The sequence below is a fragment of the Meleagris gallopavo genome, chromosome 16 (assembly GCF_905368555.1).
Source record: "Meleagris gallopavo chromosome 16, MGAL_WU_HG_1.1, whole genome shotgun sequence".
NCBI classification, from domain to species: domain Eukaryota; kingdom Metazoa; phylum Chordata; class Aves; order Galliformes; family Phasianidae; genus Meleagris; species Meleagris gallopavo.
Genome location: NC_139419.1, coordinates 7,581,419 through 7,592,677, shown reverse-complemented (window position 1 = coordinate 7,592,677; position 11,259 = coordinate 7,581,419). Strand labels below are relative to the sequence as shown.

Below are 11,259 nucleotides of genomic sequence, written 5' to 3'. Positions count from 1 at the left end.
GCACACTGACGCCCTTTAAATTAGAGCGGAAAACACTACAGCAATGCCAGAACGTCCTTCCTCAGCCTCCGCTCGCACGCCCCAAGATACCTATCTGAGGGTAATTCCGCGTACACGTGTGCACCGCGTACTGTTTATCCCGGCTTGCCCTTGCCAGCGGACATCCCGGTAGCACAGGGTACCGCCCGGCGCTGGGAGCCGTTCCCCGTGCAACAGCGCCCCGCCCTCAGCCCTCCCGTGCCCTCAGCGAGACGCTCCCGCCAAGGCAACGCCTCAGACAGCGCGCGCCCCAGCACTCCGTCTCCCTTCTCACGTCACTCAGCGCCCGCCGCGCAGCGCGATTGGTCGGCGGGCGTTGAGAGGCGGGGACAGCGGACGCCCGCCGCTGCCCTCTGCGCCTGCGCAGTGTCTGACTGGCGGCGGCCGTTTGTCGCATCCGGGTCAGGGCCGCGGCGGTTGGGCGATGGCAACGATAGCGGAGCTGAAAGCAGGTGGCGGCCGTGGGACGCCGAGCGGGCGGGAGCGCTGAGGGGCTGCGGACGCTCCTCGGGCCGCGGGCGGGACGGGCGGCCTCGGATCGTCCCGAGCGGTAACGGAGCTGCTGGCCGCTCGCCTCACGCAGGGCGTTGGGAGTGACGGGACTGCCCTGAGCCTCAGGCGCTCCGTTGTTCGTTTGGAAACATTTCCCCACGTTTCTTTAACGCCTCCATCTGTAGGCAGTACCTGTCAGTATCTAACAGTACCGCTCTGTCACTCAGTGATCCATCCACGGGCGTGGATATCTTAATTTCACCACGACTATGGAATTATGTTTGTATTGTGGGCAATGAATGCTGCTCGAGCACATTTGGGTTTATATTAACTGAGTTTTTATGGTAACAGTTTTAAAGGACACACTGGAAAAAAGAGGAGCCCTGGGGCAAATAAAAGCGAGGATCAGAGCTGAGGTGTTCAACGCGTTGGATGACCAGAGTGAACCACGGCCACCGCTGTCTCATGAGAACCTCCTGATCAATGAGCTGATCCGTGAATACCTGGAGTTCAACAAGTACAAATACGCAGCATCTGTGCTCACTGCAGGTACTGGGGCCGAGTTTGTGGTGTCACTGCTGCTGTAATTGGTATTCACTGCTGGTTGAGTAACTACTGAAACAGTGGGAACAAACTGTGCAATCTCTGCAATCTTGGCTAACCCTGGAAACAAATAGAATGCAAACACCCTCTCTGCTGCATTATTTGCAGTGTTACGCCAAATTATACCATTAGTTTTTAAGAAAATGTGTTCTCTGTTGCTTATCCTTGAGGTAAACAGCATTTACATTGGCAGATCAGTTAATGCAAGAGCAAAAAAGTTTGCCAGCAGCCTACAAAACTGAAACACCTTGCCAGACAAGTGCTTTTGTTTTGAAAAATGTACATTTTTAAAATGTACATATAAATAATAATAATGTACATATAAAATGTGTATTGCAATTTCTCAGTGGCTATTAGCAAAATTTTAAAAAATGGAAATCAAACAAACCAACAAAATTGAGGAATAATTTAAACTAATGTATTAAAGTAATTGATAGTCTGATTTCAGGCACATAAGCTGTCAGAGGTGTGATTATCAGTCCTCAGCTAGATACAGAAAAGGATATGAAGAAGGCCCGCATTTTTTAACAACTGCAATTAATTGATAGTGGATATGCTAAAATTCTGATATTTGAGAGCTACAGCATTTAACTGGTAGCTCTAATTTGTATTTAAAATTTTAAGTTTTGTAATTGGCCTTAGAGGCGGTAATTGCATTTGCTGTACGAGTGTATGATCTGTTTTCCAGAAGCTGGCCAGCCTGAAGTGCCCTTGGATAGACAGTTTCTTGTCAAGGAGCTGAACATCATTGAAGATGCAAATGGGAAATCAGTGTAAGGATTGATTTTGGAACGCACAATATACTCTGCACATATGTCTTCACTGTGTTTGTATAAATCACATATAAATGTTCTGTCACCAGCTCAATATGACTAGATCACACAACTGCTCTAAACATGCTGGATTCAAGTGCACAAACATGGACGTGTCAAACGTGTCAAACATGGAGCCATTTTCAATCATACTCTCAGCTAGCATTACATTCTGTGAATGCTACAGAATATGTTCACAAGCTGTTGTAATTGCATGCCTGAGTCTCTTACCACTTCAGTCTTCTTTTTAATCAAAAGAAGAAAACATATTCTTTACACATTACCGAGTTGATACGCAAAGCAGTAAAAAGATTATTGCACTGTGAGATAAGATATAAATTCACAGTGCTCTGATGCAACTATGTTTGTTAGCGAGGGTACAGAAGCAGGTTTAAACATGTTTAGTGATGCCCTGTAGCTTGGGCCCACAGAATCTGACTCACACTTAGTAAAATTCTAGTTTGGGATACATGTTGGTGCTCAAGCCAGTAGCCCACTGGTCAGGTGTTTAATTTGCATGGTAACATGGCTCTGTACTCGTGCTTTGTATGCTCTGATTCTTTGCTTACAAGTGATCTGAAGTTCAGTTGAGAACATCCCTTAGTGCAGGCTATGGGAGAGGGGTTGTCTTCAGGGGTGGCTTATGCCTGTTCTTATTTATATAATTGCATTTGCCATAATTAATTTTAAGTAATTACTCTGAAAACATCTGAACATTCTTAGAAGTAACATTAAGGTGTAAGAACTTCTGAGGAGAAGCTATTGGTTGTTTTTTTTTTTTTCTAAATGCTCAGCAGTTAATATATTTCATAGATGGCTTTTGTGATTTTTGCCTTGAGCAGACCTCTCTTATATGGAATTATATCGCATTTCTTACACCATGGTAAAGAAGAAAGTACCCACAGTACTCTTCCAAAGGTGTCTTTGCTGAGTTATCCAAGGCAGAACCTTGCCAAACCATCTACTGAGAGGAATCAAAAAGGTTGGTCTGAGTATCCATCTTCACGGAAGTTTTATTTGCAGCTAGGTTTTCTGTGAGCTAGATTTGCTGATAAATGCATAAACACGAGTGGACACAGGGTACTTCCTTCTCTGTACAAGGAATGTTTTGTACAGAAACCTTTTTTATAGAAAAAATTCTTCAGTAAGACATTGTTTATATGCCAGAATACCATTAAGCCATCTGGCCCATCCCTCTTGCTCATATATTCATTTAAGGAATGCCCTACTAGATGTAACTTCTGATTTCTAAAATTACCTCTTTATGTTCCTTTATTTAAATAAGTGTCCAATTTAGACAACTTCTCAAGTCTGCTTCTCTTCTGTTGGTATGTTAATGCTATGTAATGTGTACAAATCTGACTGCCCTCACAAATGGAAAGATAGATGGATATTTTATTGGAATGGATTTTTTTTTTTTAGAAAGCAGGCATTTTAAAAAATCAGGGATAGCAAAATGTGTGTAACTTTTTTGCAGTGTAAAAGGTACTGCAAAGCTCTTGTTACTGATTGTTAGCTGCAGCTATCTGTTAGAGTAAAGGGAAGCAGAGAAATCCAAATTGTTTAGGTTTATTCTTTTAATTCTTTTGGACCTTGAAAAACTGAAAACTCATTTAAATTTGGACCTAACAAATTGTTTTCCCGTTTTCATTAAAGTTAAACTGGCCAAACCGTACTTCCTTACACAACTACAGATCTGGAATGGGTCAGCTAGAGATTTAAAACAGAAATTTTAACACAGATTCTTAGTAAGATAAATTAAATAGTGGAATATTCTCATCTGTTCTAATAATTTCTATAGAACATTCATAACGTTTGAGCTGCCAGTTCTGTGTACAGGAATAAATCTTTCTGAGGATCTAATTCACATCCCACTGACTGCAGAAACTTAAGCTCCAACTTCACTGATCCATAGGACACTGCTAAATCTTATTTCCCTTCCTGTTCTCTGCTTGGTTACTATTAATACTGCCTAAGCTACAAAATGAAAGGGATTGTTGGTCTTTATTTTCCCTTTCAAGGATTCTGTTTGGCATATTGCTTCACCTTCTGCTCTGTGGGATTTTGGACTATTTAATATTATCATCATAGTACTACCACCTATTCCTTTTGTATCCAGAAATTTGAAAAAATCTGAAGTCTAAGATATTATTACAGTATCTAAAAAGCATAAAGGAGGAACTGGATAAGCACCTTTTCTTAATACTGAATTGATGAAGATGATGCAGTTGCTCTTCTGCCAGTAGAGGGGGCTGAAGACATAAAATGTCAGTACCAAAGCTGCTATAACTAATCTTTTTTGTTAGAAGATTCTTATTCCTATCAGAAATAAAGGTAATCAAGTCAATTCATATACTCAGCCTTCACAGTCTCGTATTTAACATCTAACTTGCTTTTCCTATTAGAAATTGTCCTTCTTGCTTATGTTGTTGAATGAATATTCAAGTAAACTGGTACACAGAACAGGGATCTCAATACAAGTAGCAGTCAGATGTTCCTGTTAACTGACTTCTTTAGAGCTGGGTTGAAGCAATCTGAGATCCAATCTTTGGTCATGCAGTTGGATGAAAAAACACAGTCGTAAAATTGAGCTTGCTATGATGATATTCCATATCAAAATTCTTAGTAACAATTGCATCTTTGGCTCTCCAAATGTGTGAAAACATTTATGCCTATTTTTCATTTTTAGATAGAATTCCAGAACCAGGAAGGATGGCTGGCACGAGCATTGAAGAGCCTCTTGTTCTACAAAGCATAAAGAGATGATGTGATGACGTCTTTCATATGTTCACTTATCCTGTAAAGCTGTTGGAGAGTTAATTTATGAAATTCTTCATTATGTAAATTTTTCCATTGTGTCCAGTGGGACCATTTCCATTTGTTAGAGTTCCCCATGAGACAGGAAGACCAAGTCATTATTCCTGCCAGTGAAAAAATATTAGCAAAAAGGCATTCTTCCTCCAGAAGATAGAAGGAAAACTGTATATAAAATCAGATTAGTCAAGCCTGTGTCTAGAATTAGGACTAAAAAATATTTCTTTTATATTTTAAAATAAAAATTTACTAGATATTTATAATTTCTGCTCTTTTATTTTTATGTCTTCATATACCTTTTCTGGTATCTGAATATTTTTGGTCAGTTTTATTGTGTTGGGTATTTGAAATAATTTTGGAATTATTTTTCTTTAAGGATAAGCACCTGCTACTCTTAGATAAGTATGGGAAAATAAATTTGAAAAGAAAATTGCAGTCCTTTGAAGGAATAGCTGTTTGAAATTCTCCAGAAACAAGGACTATATTTATCTTCATGCCAGCAAACAAACAAGGGTAACTCTTTTCCATCTGGAGTTGCTATAAATTGTACAGTGTAACACTAAGTATATGGGACGGGGGAGGAACTTTTGGTTTCTTCCCAAATGACATGAAAGTAAAGGCAGGAAGAATTAAAAATGAAGTTGATAGTTAATTACTGATTCCCAGGACTTTTTTTAGCTGAGATATTTGGATGTTTTTATTGATAGAAGTAGACGTGTAGTGGTGCATAAAAAAATACCACATAATCTATTTTTTCTTTTTAACAAATTAAGATGCATGCTAATGTTCCCAGTGGTACTGAGAGTAGTTTTGTGTAATTGTTAAATAAATGGTACAGCAGACGTTTGGGGAAAAGTTAATGTACAGTTTGCAAACGTTTGGGGAAGTTAATGTACAGTTTGCAAATTTTACTGAAAGGACCCAGAGTTGTACAGTCCCTATGATGTTTTTCCTTAGTCTTGATTTTAGCATTGTAGGTATTTTTTTATTTTGATAAGTAGCCTAGGCTCTACTTTAATGTGAAATTGCAGAGAACAGCTACGGCTTTAAAGGAGAAGCTACTTTCATCCATTTCCAGGCTCAGGAGTGAGCTCATCCCCTTTGTGTGACTGGCAATGCTGATAGCTCCCCATTTGCTTATTTATAAGTAAGTATCTCAGGACTGTTTCCAAGAGGAGAAGATGTGTGCAAATTTATCTTAATCAAATCCATCTTTAAATCTTTGGTAGCTTTGCATCAATTATAACTGACTGTTGGGTGAAGCAAGCAAATTTGTGTATGCCCTCAATGCTTGCTGTTACCACCACCAATAGCACATTCAACCACTTAGATGAAGAGCTATCTGTATAAAACCTACATGGGATGCTGCCTTGCTGCTGGGGCTCTTTCCTGCCACACTTGTACAAATCACTGTTCTCTTTCTTCATTTTTCTAACAGTACAGCAGAAAAATAGTCTTTAAGTTATTTATGAATGACTTTCATTTTGGAATGAGCTGGAAGTGCCTCTATGGAAACTTGCAGAAATGAACTTTGAAAGAGCATGAATATGATTGCTCTAGCCACAGAAACTCCTGAATTTTGAACTCTGGTTTTCCAGAGCTTAAGTTTGTCCATAACCTATTTTTCTGTTTCTCATAACATAGTGGGTCGAAGTGTATTTGGAATTTGAATTGTCTTTTCAAGGGCAAGGAAAAACAGAAGCCACAACCTTCTATGCTATGCAAATCTGCCAGGGTAACCAAAGCCATTGTGTCTGCTTTCTGTCTTCCCACCTTAGATTGTACAGAAGCTGCTCAGGTGCCATGGAGCTGCCTGGAATTTTAGCTGCTGAAATTAAATACAATTTTTGTTCTCGTGAAAGAAGATAAGGGGAAGTTTGGTACTTGACCTTCCCCAGTAACACAGCTCAGCGTGCTCTTTGTCTCCACAGCCATGAAAGCAGAGGTTGTTACAAGGGTGTGCTTCAGTAAGCTTTGAGGTAAAGGTGTATATCTGAAATCAGAGTAGAAATTTGTTTAAAATAGAAAACTAAAACCATTTTCTTTGGGAACTGCAGCTTCTGTCCATTGTCAAGATGCTGTGCTGGTACAGGAGCCGGAGTCAGTGTGTCTGCTTTGTTGTGCAACAAACAAAGCATCATCTTAATACCATCACATTACAGATTTGGAGTTTTGGAATAATCTTATTTGAAAGTAAAGTCATTGTACAAGCAAAATCAAATTAAAGTGTATTGTCCATGGCATTTATTTGTATAACGAAGCTTTGAAATACGTCTATGAAAATATACTGGCCTAATTATTAATATCTATCATTTGTCCCAAGAGAACCTGGAATATGATCTTTCAAGATGTGGACATGCAGTGAGTTCTATGAGTGCTGGACTGCCTTTATTTGCTTAAGAAGAGGAGGTGCAAATTCTGTACAAAATGGATGCACTTGAAAAAAAACATTCCTTAGAAGTTTCAACTATGCTAGGCTGGTATTTAGATGAAAGTAATTCACAGTTGCAACTTCAGATTCTAGATGCAATTTAATTCTAGGTGAGCAAACAAATTTTCTCAAGCAACTTAAGAAGTTCTGTCTTGCTAAATTACAGACTGTAACATCTTGCACTGAGCGCCCTCATTCTTTCTACTGATACCAGAAAATGAGAAAAAGATACAAGGATTTAGAAGTTCCACATTTTTGATGAGCAGAATGCATTTCTGAATTTTATCAGAGTTAGAACAGTAAGTGAGACTGTTATGCATGGGGGTTACATCAAAAGAGGCTGTTCTTCGTCTGAGTGCGATATCAAAAGTGGAGGTGACAAGGAGCCAGCATGGCTTGGTGTGGATATCAGATCTGGAAAGCACTTTGGAAGAACTTGATCCACAAGTTTCAAAAAGATTCTTTAAAAGCAAATTTTTGCTCTCCCCTAAATTTAGAGGAAACTCTGTGTGCATACTCCAAGTGCTATTTTGGAGGGATTTGTTCCTGTTGTGCATGGTAGAACTTTTTCTGTAAGCTTTATCAACAAGCCCCAAGGATTCAGTTGCACTTTCCTTCCTGAGCACACTCTGTATCAAGCTGACTTTTGGTATTAGTAGATTGGTTTTCCGGAGGAGTGATTACCAGTTGGTGATTATGTTTAGGAAGAAAAAAAAACCAAAAATATTTGCTCACTCTTGAAAAAATGCCCTTTCAGTAGCAGCCGATGAAGAATTGACATCTCTGCCTCACACACTTCTTTCGACCTGAGTCCAGTACTGAGCACGTTTACCCTGAGCAGTTCCTGACTCCTTTGCCATGTTAGACTCCTCATGTCATTAACTGTTTCTGGTTTGGATGCAGACTGCCTCTCCTGTTGCAAAAGCACCACTCTGGTTCCCACTGCACACCAGCTTAGAGAAATATAGTTGATTTTTAAGTAAAATCATTTCTAAACAAACAGTTTGCTTGCCTGACACACATTATTTGAGAACCTAACTTATCACCATGATGTATTCCTCCTGTCTGCGATTCAGGTTACACATGGTGAGGCAGCTGAAAGCTCATTTATTTCCCTCTGAAGCCCTCTTTTTTTCCAAGTACAACATTTACTGTACAGATTCAGGAGACAGTTAAAGGATGGGCTTTATTATTCCTAGAAAAGTAAATTTTAAAAAGGCAGTTAAATAAAGCTTGTTTTGTTATAAGAAAAACACTGTCCACTGGGACTCCACAGCATTCAGTCTGATGCACCTTCAGTTTAAGAAGTACAACAGCAACAGGGAAACTCCAACCAGGGTATTTAATTAGTGTGTGTATTCTTATGCTGACTTGTAAAAGAAGGTTGAAACCAGGCTTACACTTACCACTTCCTACCCCACACAGCTCAAAAGTGCAACTGTTACAAGCACAGCAGGAATATTTTTTCAAACTTTCCAGCTCGGTTTAATGTCACATCATATATCACCCTCAATCACTGCCTCTTTAAACACACTACTTGGGCACCAAGCCTGCATGTGCACATGCAGTGGTTTGCGAACCAGCAGGAATAATTTCCACTCCTTTTTAAGCTACTATTAAAATGCATCTGGTTTTGTGAAACAGCTGGGTAGGTTTACAAGAAGCTTCTTGGGATAACTGTGATGAATGCCAAAAAGATCATGCTTTTCAGAGGATCCCCTTGCATTTCAGTATTTTCTGTTCATTACGTTCCTATGTAAAAGCAACACTTGCAACAGAGAAACTGCAAAATGAATTGGTAAATTCACAGTGAGGAGCTTTCTGCTAACAAGGGCGAGCTTCTTCGATTGACATCTGGATATCATTTCTCCCGGCTTCGTTCCAACCCAGTCACACACACACGAGTCTCATCTGGACAGGGCTTTGCTGGACTGCAGTGCAGTGCAGCCCCCACCTCCTGAGGCAGACCCTCCAGTTTTATGCAAAGGCTGAAACCATGTAACTGCATGAGCAAATGGAGTCTTCACCAGCTTCTTATAATACAGCTGGAATTTCTGCAATGTGATGGGGAAGGAGCCCCGATATTCTTCCACTCTCTCCTGTTTGCCTAGATTTGCTCATCACTGTCCAGTGTTGGAAACAGGGTCTGATGGTCCATGTGGTCCATCACACCTGCAGGCACTGGTGCTTACACTGGAGCTTCCAGCCCAGCCTCCCCACGTAGGTATTTTTCTAGGATGCCAAGACCAATATGAGTCTCATCCATTTTCCCCAGCAGAGCATATTTTTTAGACACGACTGTTGTCAAGAGAAATTATTTCAGCCAGGACCATGCTCTGATCCTTTGGGTATACACCATATTTAGTCTGTTGCTGAGAGGGGGATGTTTCGGTATTTTGTGTTTGGCATGTTGATGGGAATTCCTAGAGGATCCTACTTTCCCTTTTTGGGATGTCTCCATCCCCAGGTCTCTCTGCACAAGGCTGTTGGCTACTCATGGCAGGAGGAGGGGGGACAGGCAGGGTTTCAGGGTTGTGAGGGAGGTTTGACAAGGAGCAGATCCCTTCCCAGCCCCAGGGCTGGTTTCACACTCCCTATCCTCCTCTCCCCCCTCACACAGTGCTGCTGCCCACTCTTTCCACCACATCCCCATGGCTGTTCCCCCTCAGCTATTTATCATTTCTCTTCTTCCATTTATGGACAGAGGGAGGTATTTCTCATATATGAAAATGTATTTACGGTGCTTTCTTGGAAACTTTGCTGCATGCTGGCTGGCAAAAGAAACTTTGGCAAATCTGCTGGGAAACTGGGAAACATCCCTTGTATACCCAGGGGCAAGGGAGCTGACACCAGCCCCTGCTGCCCAGTATCACAGAAACACGTGGAGACCCCAGAGCCACCAACACCCCTTGCCACATCAGGAATGTCCCCCACACACACACCAAGCTGCCCCTCCACTCAGCTCCAAGAAAAGGCACTGAGGTAGGTGGGAGCTCCCTGTGCCCCACAGGACCAGGGTCTGTCCTTTACCCTCGGCAGGGCGGAGAGGTGAGGATGCTGCCAAGGCAGGAAGGAGTTAAAAGAGTTGCACCTCCAAGCAAAAGCCTCTGAACCTGAGGGCACCCCTTGAGGCCTTCCCAAAAACAAGGGATTTCAGACCCGTTTGCTTTGCTGAAGGGCAGCTGGGGGCATGGGTAGCAGTCCTGGGCTGGGCCTGTTGGCAATGAGCTCCTTGTCTGAGATCGGGTGTTTTAACCCAGGTACTGGGAGGATTTTCCAGCAGGACGTGGTTTGCTGGGCCCCTCCCCACTGACAAGATTCTCCTCCTCTATATAGGGAGGCAGTGAAGGCTGCGAGGACTCGGACTGTCCCGGCTGGTGGCTGTACAGGTTCCTGACTCTCCAGTTCCCTCCCTGCTGCCCTACTCGGACAACTGTGAGTATGGGGAGGGGGAGAGGAGGGGGCAGCACACCCTGCTGGGTCGGGGCTGGGTGCTGCCACGCTGGAATGGAGCGGGGTGGTGAGCTGAACACTGTGCTACTTTGACAAGACTTGCAGTGAATGACCCTACAGGTAGCACGCAAAGCAGAAAGAGAAGCAGACCTACCTCTGCTCAAATGGCTTCTCCTGAGCTGTGTGCTGCTAATTGGGTTCTGCTTAAAATATGCTAGAGCAATGACCGTTTGTAAGCATGCATAAACCAAGCTTGGTCCTTAGTTACTTCTAACACTGCCATTGCCAAACCGAGCACTGGCTGCACTGAGCCTGCAGCAAGTGCAGGCTTGCACCTTGTTATGCTGCAGTGGGGCACTGCGTATGGAAGACACCCACCAGATAAACCTTTGCAGTGCAATTCTAAGCTGCTCAATGAATGTATTACCAGATAGTCTCATTCGCCTGTCAGCTGGTTCTTTAAACAAGAAAAAAACACTTAAAGACTAGGAGAGGAAATCAAAATATTTTTACAGAAGTACCTTGCTATTGTGTATGTGCATTTTTAATATGCTGGAAATCAATTTGAAGTGAAGCTTATCTGATAGACTAATATAAGTAATTTCAAATGCAACT

The 11,259-nt window shown here is 41.9% G+C and overlaps 2 protein-coding genes across 6 annotated transcripts in view; both read left to right on the top strand.

Moving 5' to 3' along the window:
• Nucleotides 1-343: 343 nt before the first annotated feature.
• On the top strand, nucleotides 344-5,023 carry CEP20 (centrosomal protein 20). Of its 2 annotated transcripts, none has more exons than XM_085237122.1 (5): nucleotides 344-491; nucleotides 883-1,080; nucleotides 1,826-1,907; nucleotides 2,789-2,928; nucleotides 4,636-5,023. In XM_085237122.1, exons 1-5 carry the CDS (start codon nucleotides 464-466, stop codon nucleotides 4,710-4,712), a joined length of 525 nt encoding a protein of 174 aa, XP_085093248.1. In that variant the 5' UTR covers nucleotides 344-463; the 3' UTR covers nucleotides 4,713-5,023. The 2 variants fall into 2 exon arrangements, with proteins under 2 accessions (XP_085093248.1, XP_085093247.1); XM_085237121.1 differs by having other exon boundaries at nucleotides 1,823-1,907.
• A 5,486-nt stretch (nucleotides 5,024-10,509) lies between these two features.
• MYH11 (myosin heavy chain 11) overlaps nucleotides 10,510-11,259 on the top strand; it is a 56,202-nt gene continuing 55,452 nt past the window's right edge. For all 4 annotated transcript variants that reach the window (XM_085237116.1, XM_010719481.4, XM_085237118.1 and 1 more), the window contains exon 1: nucleotides 10,510-10,626. The gene's annotated coding sequence lies outside the window, so the exon portion shown is untranslated. The remainder of the gene's footprint in view (nucleotides 10,627-11,259) is intronic.

Coding starts and splice junctions, on each gene's coding strand:
- CEP20 (XM_085237121.1), top strand. CDS start 464: ATGGCAACGATAGCGGAGCTGAAAGCAG. Junction 492..882: donor GATAGCGGAGCTGAAAGCAG/GTGGCGGCCGTG, acceptor TTATGGTAACAG/TTTTAAAGGACACACTGGAA. Junction 2,929..4,635: donor TACTGAGAGGAATCAAAAAG/GTTGGTCTGAGT, acceptor TTTCATTTTTAG/ATAGAATTCCAGAACCAGGA.